The following is an 18258-nucleotide window of genomic DNA, read 5'->3' on the forward strand; positions in this document are numbered from 1 at the left end:
GTGTTTTTGAAAGTCCAAGTCTGTTGCCTTGGCCAATCAGTCTTGAGCAAAGTATTACAGCTCCAGGCAGATGGTGTTGCCATATTAGGCACTGAGGATGTCTACAAACGCTAACAGTTGTAAGAGCTGGTTGGGAAAGACGGATAAAATAATTGGTCTCTTAGCACACAGTAACAGATGGAAACGAACGATCCCACATTTCAGGAAGTTCTGGTTGAACCGTTTCTTAACACCTTTTCTTCCCCCTCCTGAAGCAAAGGCGCACTTAGGCCAAAAATGGTAGGAACCAAGAATACGGTCCAGAGGATTGAGTTGGAGGGAAAAGATGGGCAAAACTCCATCATAGATGTAACCACTTTGTCCTTCGCCACTCATTCCAGTACCTCCTCCCCAGATGTATGCGCCCATCAAAGCTTTCTAACAGTGACAGAGAACACATGAAGGTGTAAGGGTTGGTATAGCATGAGTATTCAGTTAGGCTAAGAAATACAGGTCCTTTTGCATGGGAACATGGCTTTTTTCCTGTTTGGCTGAAATTACCACCTAGCCTAGACTTATTCCATGAAGTCTTTTCACTGAAACCCTAGTTTTTGACAACTAAATTCTTACTAAAACATCTTCAAGTTCTGAAACAACACAGTTGCATACTGAAGTTGCATGGCATAACTGACATAGGGTTAAAAGATTCTAGGTTTTAAAACTATACATTTAGTATGTGCTTGACTTCAGCTATTGTACTATTAAGCAGGCTCCTTAGTGTCTCTCTTAATCCTTCGGTTTGATTTTTCTGCACTGCTTACAGAAAAACATTAGATTTTCTTTACAGATGTGTCTTAGTTAATATGAAATTTAAGTGAGTCATGGCCCTTTCACGTAAACTATCTGATATTCCAAGTTGCAGAAACCTCTGGAAGTCCTGCAGGTTTTATTCAGAGGAGAAACGCGTATGTGTCTGCCCCACTTCTAGTTTGCAAAGAGCATCTGTACATTCTGTTTTCTGAAAATCTCCACGGAACAAGCAGCTGGAGACAAATTTTTCACTTGTGGTTCCAAGCTTTTTTTTACAGCCAATATTTAACCCCCAAACAATCTTTTAGCCCTCCCTGGGGTTATTACAAGCAGCTTTGCTGATTTTACCCCTGCTGCTTTCTCCCCCATCCTGCCAGAAAAACTGCTGTTTTTCATACTCGCAGCCACCAAACAAATATTTATATAAATGTTTTGATGGGGCTTTTGGTTGAAATTTGCTCGATATAATGGAGTCTAGGCTTACAAATGATACAAGGTGCTGGTAAGAGCTCTCATTGGGTATTCAGGATTTAGTGATGTTGCTTACTCCTGAACTGAAAGACGGTGGGTTTGTGTGACCGTTGTCAGAAACAGCCTTTGTCGCTGTAAGCTGGGAGAGCTCGTGTAATATTCTTTCCAACTTTCCAGGCTTACTCGCCTTCATTTGGCACTAGCTCTCTGCAAAACCCCTTCAGCAATCCTTCACAGAGAGAATCAGCAAGGGAGGTGGTATGGGTGGCATCTTTCAATGAAGATTTCATAGCACAGAGGTAGTAAAGTATTTCTGAGCTTGGCTAGCGTGATACTAGCTGCTCTAAGCTTTTTTTCCTACTAGAAACAAAACCGTTTAAAAATAAAGACTTTATTTGGGTGGTGCCTGGCCATTCCCAGTTGAGGGGTCTCCAGTGGGGTTCCTGCAATATTGATCTCTCTCAACCAGATTTTATTTATTCCTGACTGCCAGTTTACACCAGTGGAGTTTGAAGTATGTCATTATATAAATTTTACCTGGGGCAGACCTGCCTTGAAAAGCTAACAGTTTTTACGGACTTTTGTGAAATCACATGCTCCTAATTTTACCAAGGAAGGAACTGCAGCATCTCAGTCGACTCTACAAAGTCTTGTGAAGAAAAGGCTGGGTGTAAAGCCAGCCAAGCTAGTAGGCATGAGGAGAGAAGTACAACTGTGTTATAGGTGCACAGACACTGAAGAAACTTTTCTGCGAGTCCTGTTTTGCAGTCTGGTACTTTGTAAAATGGCTCTAAGGTACCTGTTCCTTGCGATTTTTTTCCGTCTCAGAGCTGACTCCAAATTGCTCATAGCTGTGTATGTTTTTTATATTTTCTCCATAACAGATCTTAACAGCATTGTATCTTGCTCTGTTCTTTCTAAAACGTGTCAAAATGTCATTTGCTACAATAATATATCTAATGCACTTCTGGTAAAGTATTCTTAGTAAAACAGTTTTCAAGTATATGATATTGCAGTTGGGATTTCTCGGTGTGTTCCCCACCTTTCCTGGGCAAGCTGGAAGGTGCAGACCTCTCACCTTGGGCATGAGGAAGCTCTGAACCGAAGTTGGTGGCATTCCCGTGTTGGGCAACGGAGATGTTGATATAACAGTTGGTAGGTGCGGTTGTGAAAGGCACGAACTGGCCGCTTAGCACACACTAACAGAAGGATATGGAACAACCGGCTGGCGTTGCACAGCCCCTGGGAGATGCAGTTGCACCATTTCCTTCCCTGCGGTGGGGAACGGGCAAGGAGATGGAGAGGAGCCAGCGTACAGCGCTGCGAGGAGCACGCCGAGAGCAAGTGGGCTGGCTTGGGAAATGCTGGCTTCTTTCTCTTGCGTGAATGGTGCGAGTTCCCTGGTTTGCCCCTTTTATGTCAGTAGTAACTTCCCTGGCTGGGTTAAGTCCCTTCGAGGTCGTTTTACGGACTGAGCAAGAGTGCGGCAGGCAAATGCGAGTGTTTGGGCTGATGTTAACAGGCAGGGAATGAGTTGAGCCTGATGCTGTCCAGGAGAAATCCCTACTTTGCTATTCAGCATTTCCAAAGATACTGTGACTCTGTTACCTGGGCTTTTGGATAGATGGTACCTGCCATGCATGTGTCCATAAACCTTGCAAACGTTAGACTAGTCCCTCTTAACCTATTAATTATCATAACATTATCTCTTAATGACAAAAGTCAGATGGTAAAATGATGGAATAAGGTTTTTGGAGGAAAAAAGCCAGAAAACTGAGACACACACCTTGGCAATGGTAGTGGACCCTTTGAGCAGAAACATCAGCTAAAGCCAGGGCCAAACCCTGAGCCAGAGCAAATCCAACCCCCCAGCCAAGGCCTGCGGTTTCCCTCCAGCTGTACCGCCATCCTCCTCCGGTTGCCCACAAGTGAGGGCTGGTTTCTCCATCTTTTCCTTTACACACATTTCAGCTCGGTGGGATTCAACCAACGTCCAAAACCTGACGATTTTGTCCATAAAGCCCTTCCTCTTTGCAACTTCTGTGTGGCTGCAGCCCTAGTGAATTGGATAAATGAGAGCTGCACATCTTATTTCTTGGTAAAGTCACAGTATCGTGACTGTAGGTTTGCCAGGCTTGTTAGCAGGCAATTGGAAAGGTAAATCCTCTTCCTAGATATATCTTATAGAACAAGTGGCTTTGTCCTTCTTGGCTAGCCTGGCATGTTCAGTGTGGGAACATATTAATGCTGAGCACTCACCTCCCAGCCGATCTGTGTACAAGATGTTATTAAAGAACCTTAAAAGCTTTTCTCTGAAAAATGAATAATATTCTTTGTGCTAATCATAAACCGAAATATGTTTTAAAAATTAACTGTAGAAGAACTTGCGCAATTCGCAGCACAGGCTTCCATGGTGAAAATCAAGCTGGAACAATGTAAACCAAATTGTACTCACTCTTTATTCAGCCTTCTGATCACTGACAAGGCTGAAGTAAGAGGAATTTTGCCTCAACGATTAACTAAGCTTTGTGCACAAGGCTTATATTGTAGTATCGCTGGAAAATCAGCAGGTTGCGCTAGCTCATCAGCCAAGAGGCATGGTTGGGCAGGTAATTTTAAGTAGAAAGCAGGCTGTAGGAGATCTGAGTATGTTGGCTTTCTTCTTTGCTAAGTATGAGCTGAAGGTGAAGCTGAAGTTGTGCTAGTGCACAATTCTGATTGAAGACTGCATCTCGAATTTATTTTGCCTTTATTAACATACTTGCTAAGCCTGAGTTAGGCAAGTTTTAATGGGGAGGATTGAGGAACACAAAATAAAATCTTTTTTGCTACCTATGTCCTATCTCGTGGGGAGGACAAAGCTCTGGCTGAATCCTCCAAAAGTCCTCTAATGCTTGGGGAAATAGATGGGTATAGTGTAGATTTGGGTTGTAGCCTTAGGCAGTTAGTCTGGAACCTTGTGGTACAAACTTATAAAATAAAAGGGATAGCAAGGAAAAGGATCCCTGCAGAACTGGTGCCGAAACAAAGCAATTCTGCATGGCCTGAGTTTGCTAGCTCTTTCCCGAAAAGCCTAGTAGCCCCTGTTACTTCCCCCAGCACCCTTTCCCCTCACCCTGAATATTTCTAGAACTGTGTATTTTACCAGCCCTTTATTTCCTTCCCAGAGTCAGCTACAAATTGTACTTTTCCTTCCTCTACAGCCAGTTATTTTTTTTACTAGACTGAACAGATAAAGCTGGATTTACTTATACTGTTTGTCCCAACTGCTCTGTAACCTAAACCAGAAAGTGGTATTTACTTTTTCTTCTCTGCTGCTGGGTGACAAGCCCCAGCTAAAACTGGAAGTTTTAGCATTTGCCCTGTACCTCTCTCGGGCACCTGCAGGAGCATCCCGCATCCCTGCACCAAAGCACTGCACCTTGTGCTGCTGGAAAAACTCGGATTAAATAATAGCTCCCTGAAGAGGTTTGTGAAACCAGTCTGTGGGGACACACCAGGAAAGTGCTGAGCTGTTGTCATTAATGTACAGAGGAAAATGTAATTTGTAGAGGAGCGAGGCTGGTGTGTTGGCTGGAGGCTCAGAGCCCTGCTCAGTCAGCAAGGTCAGCTCAGTCTTTCATTAGGATTTGCATGGAAAAGTGGGGCTTGATTGGGACCTTCCCTTTTCAAATGTGGGAAGTTGACAACTGGGTTAAACCTGGGATTTTAACCAAGTGAAACTTAGGTGGGAGTCTTTCTTTTCTGCGGGCAACCAACTTCATGATGAAAATTTAAAAAATTGGTCAAAACTGGAGAACACTGGGGACTTCTGCTGAAATGTTTCTGCTTTCAGTACAAGGAGAAGTTTATTTTCACAGCAAACTCAATTGTATTGACTCGCCTTCAGTGTCTGGTTGCTATCTGCCCCTGCAGGTTTTGACTCTATATTTATGTGGACATGCTGATTTTTCACTCATAGCAAAATTAAAGTGGTTCCTGGGGAAGGTGAACAGAACACAGCAAGTTAAGCACTTTTCAGAGATGTAGCAAATATATCTGCAAGTTAAGCACTTTTCGGAGATGTAGCAAATATCTCTCTGCAGTTTCTTAGAAAAAACAAATCTGCTCTCAGGACTTACACAGCTCCCACTGAAGCAGCTTCCCTGCTTATCCGCGGCTGCAGTTGCATTAATAAATACGTGAGCCTGCTGCACTTGTAGAGCACTTCAGCCCTTGAGACTCCCAGTAGCATGTTGGTAGCCTTGGCCTGAAAAGCCCTGTCCTGTTAACAAGAACTTGTTGTCCCGGGAAAGTTTTCAGCTGTTTTACTAATGGAAAGAAATGCCTCACTTGGACAAAAAGAAACCTGGGTGTGCCAAGGCAATCCTAAAGCAGGAGTCTGGGGAAAAGGAATGAGTTACTTCATTAATGTTGTTTTATGTTTTTGGTCATGGGCCCCAGGAAAGATTTGGATTTCAGCTTTATACAGGTTTTTTTTCTCCCCAGCTGCATTAAAAAAGCAGAACCCAGCCCAAACTCTGTGACAGCACCAAAGAAATTCAAAGCAATTTGTAGTGAAGCAGCCCTTTAATAACGTGATTTTCCATATGCAAGCACAAGTGAAATTTCTGGCTTCTTGAAGAAATCTTCATGTTTGGCTGCAAAGAGAGCAGAGAAGTCCAAGACGAGTGAGCTGCAGCACAGCTCCCTGCGGTGCTGCTGAGCGTCGAGATTCCACCACCTCCCAGCCGCTCGTCCGTTCCCCGCTGCTTCAGCCTTCGTCTGAGAGTGTAGTGATGTGTGGGGTGTGATAGCAGCTTTAGAGCGTGTGTTATACCTTACTCTGAGGCTGTTTATATTCAGATAACCACCAGCATTTTGTTCATGGATACATTTTAGGTGGCACAACTGCCTGAGGCTAGTGGCTTCCACTTTACTAGAGTGACTACCTATGCCCAAGCAACTTAATGAATACACAACTGGGGGGCGGCTGAAGGCTTTGCCCCTGCTGTGCAGCTGCCCCTTTACAGGTTGGGAGTAGGATCTGTTAAGTCGCAGTTCTGGATATGGACATGGGACGTAATTCCTCGGTAGACACTTTGCATGGGCAGCAGGACGCCGATTTTCTCTCCCTTCTGGATGGGGCCGCTGTACTTGACAGGTTTGATATAAAACATCTTAATGCAGAATCCTGTTAACAGGGGAGAGACAAGAGGGGGAAACCGTTGCTCCTATGAAATGGTTTAAAAGTCTGGCAAAGTCATAATGTTCGGTAGCAGAATACAAACGACAATAAAATGACAAGAGATTCAGCAGAAGAAAAACTTACAGAAAATGCTGTGATGCTCCTATAGCATCAAGAAGAGAGAATAGGAAAAGAAATAAATTAACATGGAGCAGGGTGGGGAAGGGGATTAAGGTGGGTAAAACTGGATGAGCAAGTCTGAGGCTGTTCCTTTAATTATCTAAAATGTGCAAAGGGGCCAGCTTCATCCTTTGACCTTTTTTAATAGAGGTGAAATGCTGTAATCCTTTCAATCGATTTTCCTGCATTAACAGAACCTGGATTTCAAAGTTACAGTTTTCACTTGGATTCACAGGCAAGCACACTGCAGTTTGGGTTGGGTTCATGATTTTTGGCTCAGTTTAACGCTCTATAAACGAATCGGAGCGTTTCGCAATCAGGCTTTGCAAGACGCATGCCTTTCAGCTCGGGTACCTGATCCTGAAAGCTGGACTCCGTCGTCGATGGCATTGCCGTTTCCGTAGGGCCTGGCTTGTTTGTCAATCTTCCCCGTGAAGGGCGCGTACACCACCGAGCCGTCCTCGCACACCACGTCCACTCCTCTGTGCTTCCTCCCTCCTCTGAAGAAGAAGAGCAAGGCAGGTTAGCCCGCGGCAGAGCGCCTTGCCAGCTAGAAACCCTCCTCTCGCCCATTTTTTCATGCTTATTTCTAGTCTAAGAAAGTTTCAAGCACAGCCATCTCCCGTCATCGCAGCCCAGGACCTGGGGTCGTTGTATCCACCGCAGCCCTGGGAGTCACAGCCTCTGATTTTGTTTGCAGGTTGACTTGAGCAGATTTTCGCCCATTGTGCTGCAGTAGCTAGAAAAGAAGAAAAGAGAAGAACAGAAGATGAAACCCACAAGCTAGAAAGGGAATTTCCCAGCCCCTGTAGTTTAATCAATAGCAAGGTCCCTTTGGACTTTTCTGTAACCAGGGATCGGGCTTCAGGGAACTAGAAAGTTGTTGATCTTTCAATGCAAGTTAATTTTAGGGATGCAATGGAACAGCATTTTTTTGTTTTATGCTTTGTCCAGTGGTGTTTGAGAGTACTTAAAGCAGTGATGTCAAACCAAAAATGCAGAACAAATAGATCTGGAAGGGACATCACGGAGTGACCCACTCCTCTGCCATTGCCCGGGGCAGACGTGTTGTGCTGCGTTTACATGGCAGGCGTGAGGCTGGAGCTACGGGATCTCTCTGCCTGGAACGTGACCTGAGCCACGCGGGAGCTTGAGGTACTGAACTGTAACTGTAAAAAATAGCGCTGAGAGACCCACTGAGTCCATTCCTATTCCCTAATGTGGGATCCAGTCAAAAATACAAGCTGTCATCTACCTTTAACTAATTGCGTTTTGTATCTCCCAGCGTTTCTATATTACTGTTTCAAAGTAGCAGGCAGTAAGGTAACATCCTCCTATTTTTTATTCCAGACTCCAGCTATCATCACCCACAGTCAACCCCATGCTGACCCTACGGCCCCACGGATAGGGGAGAAGGGGGGAAAGGCAACTCCTGACTTGGTACCTTCTGCAAGCCTCGAACAGCCCTGCTCCCCCCCAAAAAACTACTAGGGTTTCCCATAGGATGCTTTAGCAAGAATGGGGCTGGTCTAGTAAGAAGAAACAAGTTGAGGTTTATTCGCGTGTGTGAGCAGCTCGGCAGGCACCATCCCGGTTGGGCTCTGGGATTATACACAAACAGGGGAAATGATGTGCTGGCACCGAAGGTCTGGTGCTAAAAGGGTGCAGGAAATCTCTAATGCCTTCCTCAAGCAAAACAGCCCTTTGTTCTAGGTAGTCTTCATTTCTTTTAGTGAATTGTGTATTCTTTGTGAAATCAAAGGTGATGACATTAAACACAGAAACATCTCTGGGAACGCTCTATGCTCGGCGGGCTGATCTTTAAGTAAAAGGCTTTTAAGAAAACATGCATGCTGTTAGTAATTGATATGCCTCAGCTGATTCTTTCTTATTCAGTCAATGTTATTACTCCAGCAAAATTTTGCCACAACTCTTTACCATATCTGAAAAGGATTTTTCTGTGGAGGTTTCTCTGCAGTGAAACTACTCTATTTTCAAAAGTAAAAAATGGCAGAGAACAAATCAGTTCCTAAATCCTCACAGAAACACTTCATTAAAAAAAGACAACCCCCCCCAACCAAAAACAAACAAAAAAACCAAAACAGAGAAGGAAAAAGAAGGCAAGCTACAATGAGCAATGTTTACTAAAATTCAGCTAACTCACCACTGGAGATCGCAATCACAAGTATGACTGCTGTGATTCTGCGCATTTTCATGTGCCTTGAGAGCTCTGCTTTCAAAGTGAAAGGTCTAAAATACTTTGCCTTCTATTTATACATCCCAACAGAGGCTGTATCCAAATTTTTCCAGCCAATCATAAAATTGATGTGGCCTTAGTTATTTGCTTGCAGATTCAGGCCAACAGCAAGAACTGAGAGCAGCCCTCGAGGTGTACCACCAGCCTGGCTAATTGGCAGTGTAGAGGCTCCAACTTATTTAGCAATAGCAGCTACGTGGTTTTGTTTACAACAAAACTGGGAATATTAAACCCAAATTTTAAGGACAATTTGTAACTATTCCTGCCTGTTGCACAATCCTGATGTTTAGCAAGATAACTTGGGTGGAGAAGGGGAAAAGAGTTCAAATGAACTGACAAAAATATCTGGGCACAGGGGTACCTTGCCCTCCCACCATGGCTGTTGCTTCATGGAAAGAAGTTCAGCCAGGTGGACACAGCTCTGTGCCACGCATCACACCCAGCATCACACTGGAAAAATCTGATTAGGCGATCTGTGAAATGAGACCCTTGCACCCTGTTTTTATTTGCTAGCTTCATTAATGCATCCCAGATATTGCCATGTTGTTGCTGCTGAACCTTCAACGTTAACAGGGGGAGAGACAGATGTTTACAATCTTCCCTGTGCCTGAATGGAAAACAGGGTTATGAACCCTATAATATTGTGGCTGAGCAAAATTACAGGAAATTGAAGAAGAAGAGAACACTGGAGCACGAACAAGGCTACCTCGAGTGTTGTTTCTGGGAAGGGAGGGAATGCGATGCCCTGGTTTACAGCCAGGAGCTGGAAGTTGTTTGTCTTCTCGGCTCTTTGGCCACCCGGCCTGTGCCACTGGGAGCCACTGACTGTTTTGCTTCCCCGTGCAATAAAAACTGAGAGCCCAGGTTGGATATGGCTTTGGGTCGGGGCTCTCAGCTGGAATGCTGTGCCCTTGCTGTCTGTCTTGCGTGGCACCGAATGGGTGAAGACTGGCCTTACATCCCAAAACAGAACCAGGAGCAGTTCTGCTGCGTAGGATTCAAACCCATCTTTGCCGGAGATGGAAACATCAGCAGCTGGTGGATGCCACTGCACAGAAGTTGTATTTCACTGGAGAAGAAAGCGATCCCATCAGGATGTCTTCGAGACACAAGTGCTGCCTTCTCCTCTCCCCTTCTCCCAGTGACGTGTCATCCGACTGTGTCACTTTTGTCTGTCGTACAGTAACAGTGACAGGGTAACAGCTTGCCTTGGACAAAGCCAGCACCTGAACCCACCTGAAGCCCGGCTGGAGTGGGCTTCATCGTCTGGTGGAGACCCCGTGAGATGTTTCAGCTCCAGACAGCCCACTGCAAATGAGCAAGACGAGGAGGAGAGTCGTGCCAGTCCTGCTACACGAGGGGTTTTAAACCTGCTGCCACCTTCCTATGCCCCACGCTCCCATTTGAATCCCTGCATGAGTTCTTTCACCAGAAGAAAGACTCCTGGTTTACTGTTTTCCTGCTCATCGGATGTTTTGTGTAGAGAGGGGAAAAAATCTATTTGACAGTAACATTTTGAAATGATATGTTTAGACAGAGTATGTAGGAAAAAATATGACAGTACCTAGCGTTCTGTGCAATGCTTCTCGTGCCCAGGGCTCAGCTAAACCATTCCAGATAAAATTGCATTTCTTAAATTAATTTTGTTAACTACTGATTTTGTTAGAGACCTACCAATCAAGATCAAACAGGAGAAAAGGAGTGAAGTAATTCTGTGCATTTCCTCAGAAGCTCAGAAAATGAGGTTTTTTCCTAATCTGTTACTAATAAATATCCTGAAGGCCAGATACTTTCACAGCCCACCCGGTTTCAAGTTGCAGGCTCAGTTTAGTGCAGCAGCGGCAAATGTACCACGGTGAGACGCAACAGGAAAACCCACCAGCTTCAAGGGCTTTCTTCAAACACAACAGTAAAGTCTCTTGGCCGTCAGCCTATGCCATCTCTGATATTCCCCTGACTCATGGGAGCAGCCACAACAGCTAACTTCTGTTCACGCCCTAAATTAGCAGTGTCACCAATACACTTGGCCACGTAGACTATAGAAAATGTGCATCTGCCCTTGGGTCACCCTGGGAAATTTGGGTTAAGAGCTTTTTGGAAATCTGGATTCCCAGGTTGGATATTGGTTTCTCTAGGGTCTTTTAATAAACTACTGCCTTGCTGCCTCTGGTGTGTGGAGGATGGGAAGACTGTTAAGATCTGCAAGGCATGGCTCCCAGTACCCCTCCGTGACATTTTTTGACTCTGTTTTGATTTTGCTGAGTTGAAAAGTTTTTACAGAGCTAATTGAGTGAATTAAACATGGTAAAGACTAAATTATTTGCTGACATTTTACATTATACTCTGAGATAATGATCAGGGAGGTAGAGAGTGATTAATGTAGATTTTGTGTGAACTGTGCAAGAGAAGCGGATGCTTTGCTCACCTTCTCTGTGCCCACCACGCTGCATTTCACAGGGGTTACAGCCTTATTCTGTGTCTGAACACCATTCCAAGGACTGAAGCAACGCACGCAACCTACCAATTCCTTCCCATTTTGCTTATTGCTAGCTGTAGCCAAAGTTGTTTTTTTTTTTCTTTGCAGAAAAACCAGTCGCAGAAAGGTGGAAGTGATTGGCAGTTACTTAACTTTGCATTGATGGCAGGTGTGTGGAAGAGTTAAAGCAGGAGAGGGGAAGCAAAACCAAGGGCAGAGCTTTTGCAATGTGGGACTCATTTGTTGGGGAGGAGATGGTGAAAACTGTGTGGGAGGTAAGTGAGGCAGGACAGAGCTTTTCCTTGTCTCACGTGGTGCCTGGAGCCACGGAGAAATAGAAGTAAAATGTGCGTATGGGATAAGCAATCCTCTTTAACAGTAGCTGCAAAGCCTAGATAGGATGTATGTCTGGAGGGGAAAAAAAACCAAACCCCCAAACCCCAAACACTGCAGCTTTGTAGGCTTTGCAGGACATCCTGTGGTTTATGAATACCCACTGTGCTGTGTTTGGGGGTAACACCTGGGGGAGGTGGGTGTCTTGCTTGCAAAGGGGTGAATAAGTAGCAAAATGGTAAACTACTGGTATGCAAGTAAGCACCACAGTGCAATCAAATTAAATGTAATTCGAATAAGATTAAATTTAAAAGATAATGACTTTAAATCCTAGCTCCAAAGCTCATCAAACTCACTAAAAGCAATTTCCAAAATTGTAACCATGCTGGGATCTAATAAAGTTTTCATTAAAGAGGAAGTGTTTGACTCAGCCTGTCACTTAGCAATATGAAGGGTTTTTTTCCCCTGTTATGGAAGGGATGCAAATAGCTGTAATAGTTTCCTTTCTGTTTTACCAAGTATCAAGGCATGACTGAGTTTGTTGGCAATGCTGTAAAGGCTGTGAATTCCCAACTAACTTATGCTAAAAATGCTCTTTGCTTCTACCCCTTCAATTCTGAGCTTTTGATAACAAAGATACGCCGAAGCTCACAGCCTGCTCTGGTTTTTGCTTTACCACGATTACCCAGCATATAAACCCAACAGACAGGAACCTTCTCAGTTTCTTGTATTCACCAGTTAGTACAACCTGAAACACCTCAATATGCTTAAAAAACCTTCAGATTCAAACAGAGTGAAATCCCTGGGTATGGGTAGATTGCAGTGAAGAAGAGAGGGCAGTTTGGTTACCTAAATGTCAGGTTTTGGAAATATCCAGATTTTGCAAGATTCTAGTTCAATTTCTAACATGAAATTAAGGGAAGTAAGCCCCGAGGCATGGTACTGCAGATGTCTATTATCAACGTCTTATTTTTCTTCTCTTTTTTTTGATGGTGGCAAACACCACACATGAGCCATTCAAGGAGGTGATGAGCTGTAATCCTATGTGCCAGCACACTTTCCCTCTTGCTGGGCTGGGTTGTGTTGCCCATGTTTCCCAGAGACTGCCAAGTGCATAAAAGAGGGCCTGAATTAATCAAAAAGCTGTCTATGCGGATAACAACATATTGCTTCTGTTAATTATGCTTATTAAAAAAAAATAAATTGGAAGAACAGAGCATTCTAGAGAGCACATTGGTGTCCAAAAGCAGCTGTTTCATCTGCCTCCCCTTCTCTGATAACATCTTGGACCTTTAAAGAAATAGGAACTAGTTTATCACCGAAAAGTCTTTTTTTTAATTAGTTTTTCTTATTTTTGTAAGAGGAAACATTTTTGTTGTTAGCATGTAATGGGTTCCTGAAATGCAGCATCCAGCTGGTGTAGTGGGCACTGAGGGAAAGGATGGTAATGAAACCCAATTTAACTAATGAGTATAATTAGAGAGAGACTTTATTGCAGAGTTTTGTGGGAAATAGTTTAGAAACATTCAGCCTGTGGAAAAGAAGGGGTTTGTGGTTCCTCAAAAAGCCTTGCTGTAGAAACACATAGTCGTTTTTATTAGTTAATGTGAGCAACAGAAGATGCCGTGTGCGTGAGATGAGAACACCCTTGTCTCTCCGGCGCTTCCCTAGCTGACGGAGAGCTGCCTCCGGGCTGTCCCGCGAGATGTCCCTCCGAGCCCAGGCAAGGTGCCATTTGTGACTCTGGGCACCCAGCCTTTAATTTAGTCCGTTGTTAGCTTTAAACCCTGCAGTTTTACTGTGCAGAGCTTCCCGTTGGCTCTCATGGAAAGAAATTTCTTTGGGGTCCCAGGTCCCCCACAGCGTGGCAGGGTGCGATGGGATGAGGTGCATCGGCCCTAAGATGTCCCTCGTGTCCCAGGGAAATGGTCACTCTCTGTGTATTCTCCATCAGTGGCCTTGTCTCTGCTCGTGCCCTGTTGCTGGGTTTGGGAGTATTTTAGGATGGGGTTTTTTTCTTTTCTTCCAAAAAAAACTATTGAGCAAGAGCTCCTCTTGGCATCGCTGGCTTTATCCAGGAGAAGCCTGTGGAAACCTGATCACAGCCAGGTCTTGGCTTTGGACACCCTGAGAAACAGGGAAGGGCAGCACTCATCCTCCAGAACATAAAGGTGTTTGTGAGATGAACTGGACTGCGCAGGGGACGATGAAAGTGGCTGAGCTGCCACTGCCCTCTGATGGAAAGCAGGCGACTGCAGTCCTGCCGAGCAGCCCGTCCTTATCTCCTTGGATCTTTATATCTGTGTTTATAGACAGAGATAAAATGTCTCTCTGTGTGTGTATATATATATTTGCCACCTGTACTGCTCCTTGTCTGATTAAGGGAAGCCCAGCCCCAGTGCTGGGGTTTATGGAGATGCTCATCAGCATCTGCCCACTGGGACTGGGATGAACTGGTGTGTGCAGCTGCTGCCTGCCCTTTTTTCTTTCTTTTTCTGCTTTGTGTGCACAATCCCTCCCATGCCCATGTGCTGAGGAAGGAGTGCGTAGTGCAGAATGAGTCCCTTACCTCCTCTGGGGACATGCTCTTCATCTGACATGAAATGCTGACCCGGTGGCTGCTATTAGCAGAGCTTCGTGGGCAGAAATGGAAAAGTTGCTTTGCTTTTCCTTCATTGCAACATCTCTTTGTCCCTGCACCTCCTGCCATCCAAGGTTGTGCTCCAGCACCTTTCCTTTCATTTGGAAGAAGGAAGGGAGACATTTATCTCGCTTCAAATAGTTTAATTCAAAATTCCAAAAGAGGTCTTGTGCTGCCCAGGTTCCCAAATCTCCCTTGTCCAGGTACCCCAGCCTCTGGGATCAGCCCTTAAACAACTTCTCAGTACTTTGGCATTAGCAGTATGGAGAACTGCAATATACTGGATATTTAAACATGAAAGCACACAAAAATGACTATAAAAATAAGTGATACAGCTGTTGTGGTGATTGGTACGCTTTTGTGGTCAGCAGATTTTCTTTTACACTTGAAGAGGAGCTGCTGTTGGTTTTTAAAAAGCTGCAGACAGAAAATGCGGTGCAGGAGTTGAGACTGGTTTTGCTGATAGGCAAAGGCAGATACCGCCTACCCTCCTCACCTTTGGGCTGGCAGAGCCCTGCCCTCACTAAAATAAAGACTGTGTGGGAATGGCCCCTTGGCAGGTCTCTGAACGGAAACCATATAATTATAAACCACTGTCTAGCCTAAAGTGCTGCTAAATGTTTAAGCTATCGTATTTCCACGGCTCATTCAAGGGTATTTTTAGTGTTGGTGGAAAAAGTTGCTGACTCTAGGTCAAGTAATGCCTCCTAAAGTCTATGGTCCTGATTCGGGAAAATTAACCATTTGCTTAAATGTTTGTTATGATGAAGCCTCTCTCCCTTCCTCTGCCCAAGCCTTTCCATGGAAGAGGATTGGGCCTGGAGTACAGGCACGGAGAAGGAAGACCGGCTTGCATTAACGTTCAGAGTAGAAAAGCCTGCTACTGCTAAAATGTAGGTATCTGTCTAAATATAATTTCTCTTACCTACTTCCATTGCACATACCTGCTTTTGCCAGAGCGGAGGCAAGCTGCGAAGGAGCTGCTTCCCTAGGCAGTGCCTTGGCTGAGGCTGTTCCTGGCTCATGAATCCAGCTGTGGGGCAGAGCTGGCTCCAGAGCTTTGATTTGTTTGTTTTTAACACAAGTCTATTGGTAATGATGGGAAGACATCGTTAAACTGTCACTCACCCGGCAAAGAAAAAAAGCCAGAAATTGGAAGTTTGTGCGGTATTTGTTATCCCGTTTGGGTGTTTGGTGATTTATTGCTCCATGGTCATGGCTGATGGTTTCCCTCATGTCACTCTGGTCCCTCATGCTCGGGGCTGTGTGAAAGCCCACTGGGGATCTGCGCACAGGGTGAGTGGGCTGGCGGGCTGGCCCCGCAGGAGGGTGAAAGCAGCAGGGAGACCATGTTGGCCAGCACCACGGGTGAAGGGCTTAGCCTGCTTTTTCGTAGGGTCATGGAGGAGCAAACATCCAGGGGACATCTGAGGAGGGTCGTTGGGTGATGGAGAAGAGCTCTTCTGCACGCAGGCAAGCAGGGGAGAGGACAGCTGGAGAGTTTGCTATGGCAGCAAAGGTGAGCGATGCTGGCAGATTGGAGGTGGGCGCTGATGGCTTGACAGCATGTGGGAGATGGCCAGTGTAGGGATGAGCTGTGACGAGCCTTGAGATGGGGATGAATCGACATGTTTGACATAACAGAGGGGGAACGACGGAGAGAGGAGTGATGTGGTTATGCTGACAAGCCAGAAAATGAGCCCAGGCTCCTCTGAGTGAGAACACATCCTACGTTAGTGCCACAAACAGTGAAGCTGGAGTGGACTATTGAAGTCATCCAAATTAATTCTAGTTTAAACTAGAAAAAGAATCCCATTTAATTTAAAAACTGTCAATGAGTATCCAGCAGCAACTCTTGCTTCTGGGCGACTAACCTCAGAGTTGAGGATATGAGCAAGTCCAGGGTCCCCCTTGATGCCTTTGAGGTGTCGCAGCTGCTTTGCGATACCTTAAATGCCACTTCCAGTGGTATCAGCCCCTCACTGCTGAACGCAGGCTTCAGGTTTGATAGCTACGCTTCACCATGAAGAGAGGGTTTGTGAATAACTCCTACCTATGCCATTAAATCCACAGCTCATTCCCTGCCCCTGTATTTTATTGCTTGGGTTGCTGATAACTTTCCTGTATGGCTTCTCTCGGAAAACAGTCTTTCCTGCTAAGCGTTTCCTTCCGTTGGCGCATGAGGTTTAATTAAAACCTCCCTAGGATTTGTTGCTTTGATGCAATGAAGGCTAGGGAAGCTTTTTTTTTTCCTTTTAAGAAACAATCAAGTGTCTGCAGGTAGTCTGCATGCTCCTGCAGCTCTGATAAGAAACTTGTTTGCAAGGTCCTTCTTGGACACATGGCTTTGGTTTAGCTGGTTGCATTGTGAAATGGAGGAGACCTGTGGCTCTGGAAAGCCTCATGGATGGATGGTTTGTCATGGAAAACCCAGAAAGCTTTATCTCAGGCCACAGTAATCCAGCTCAGGAGCTGGATGATGCCTCTCAGTTTTGCCCTGTTGCCCCTCAGAAGCAGACCATGTCTCACCAAGAGCTGTGGGGTGAGTCGAGCTCATGCAGGGCTGTGGATCCCTAAAATGTGGTGCAGGGAGGAGGATGCCCTGGGCTGTTTTGGCTGGCTGGTGGGTGCTCCTTGGGCAGTGAGGGGTGCTTGGCCCCTCTCTGGCGTTTCTGACCCAGACATGCCCAGACCAGGAGTGTTGGATGCATCTCCCCTGTTTGCTCCTGGATGCTGCTGCAAGGCTGTCCCCTGAGCTGCTTTGGGTACCTAGGCTAAAAGATATTTCATTTTAATTATTGCTGGGAGCAAACTTGTCAGCTGCCCATTCACTCATAATCATGGCTGATGCTGGGTTTATCATTCCTGGTACCCAGAGCACAATTTGCACCACTGGGCATCTCTAACTGGGATGAGAGCTGCTTTGAGGCATGTTGTGGTTTCATCTGTGCTGTACAATTGGAAAGACATCTTCAGGAAAAATGCATTTCTCTTGTACAGGACAACATGTAATGTATGCAGCTTGTCTGGTTTGTGTAAAGGTCTCCTCTCGGCAGTGCCCGGCAGAGGGTGCAGTGGCTTTGCATGTCTGCACAGCTGGTTTTCAGGGAAAGGAGGTCTTCCTCACTTACTTCTGTTTATTTTTTTTTTTTAAAGGGAGAAAGGGCTTGAAGGGGCCTTTTCCTGCCTGAAAACTGAAGTTATTTAATGCCCATATCAAAAACAATCACTACATAATTTTAGAGAAAAGTATAGCAGTATTATAGTTCATTCAGAAAACATGCTGGTATCCAACTATGTGAAACATTTGAAAATAGGCAACGGATGGGAGGTTTATAAGTGTCCTTTTACATTTAATTTTATATGCTTTTATGAAGCCTTTATGTATCAAATTGTGTCGGGGTTGTTAAAATTTTGTAATGCTTTTGGGGGTGTACTGTTCCCAGTGTTTGTAGCAAGGGCAGGATATTGCTTTCCCCATGTTACAAGTTCTTGGTATCACAGATGCCCTAGGAGAGCATCACCTTGTGGATCATTTGAATCTTTAGACTCTTGCTTTCAAAATGCACATACTGTGCAAAATTAGCTCTCCTTTAAATCAGCTACGAAAGCTCTCCCTGTGCTCAACGGCTGCTCCTTCCAGTGTCTGTATAGACTGACATGAGCTTTTTCCCCTGGAATAACAAGCTTTAAAAACTGTCCACACAATACGCACAGTTGGGCAGGAGGAACTCAATACCGCAGTTACGAAGCCCTCCTGTGTAGGACCAGGTTCAGAAGTCGCTTGGTTATGATCCTTTTATCAACCAGTTGTGAATAATTTCTCTGCCACCAAGGGTCAGCCAGACAGCACCGGAGAATTGCCAGGGATCAAGCAGTTGCTTTGGCCAGCAAAGTCTGTTTTGACACCTTTTTTTCTTTAAAAAAAAAAACAAACAACAAAC

At 45.1% G+C, this 18258-nt stretch overlaps 1 protein-coding gene across 1 annotated transcript; it reads right to left on the minus strand.

Annotated features, from left to right (window-relative positions):
- Positions 1-5810: 5810 nt before the first annotated feature.
- On the minus strand, positions 5811-8898 carry LOC128134471 (leukocyte cell-derived chemotaxin-2-like). Its single transcript, XM_052772180.1, has 4 exons — positions 8772-8898; positions 7250-7346; positions 6962-7107; positions 5811-6433 (listed from the first exon to the last, which is right to left on the minus strand). Exons 1-4 carry the CDS (start codon positions 8821-8823, stop codon positions 6267-6269), a joined length of 462 nt encoding a protein of 153 aa, XP_052628140.1. The 5' UTR covers positions 8824-8898; the 3' UTR covers positions 5811-6266.
- Positions 8899-18258: the final 9360 nt, after the last annotated feature.

The sequence above is a fragment of the Harpia harpyja genome, chromosome 20 (assembly GCF_026419915.1).
Source record: "Harpia harpyja isolate bHarHar1 chromosome 20, bHarHar1 primary haplotype, whole genome shotgun sequence".
NCBI lineage: Eukaryota > Metazoa > Chordata > Aves > Accipitriformes > Accipitridae > Harpia > Harpia harpyja.

Bases quoted from the DNA above. Each gene is read 5' to 3' on its own strand.
- LOC128134471 (XM_052772180.1), bottom strand. From the start codon at position 8,823: ATGAAAATGCGCAGAATCACAGCAGTCATACTTGTGATTGCGATCTCC. The intron at 7,347-8,771 runs GTGAGTTAGCTG...CTTCTTTTCTAG, and splicing joins TGTGATTGCGATCTCCAGTG to CTACTGCAGCACAATGGGCG. The intron at 7,108-7,249 runs GTCCTGGGCTGC...CTTCTTCTTCAG, and splicing joins GGTGGATACAACGACCCCAG to AGGAGGGAGGAAGCACAGAG.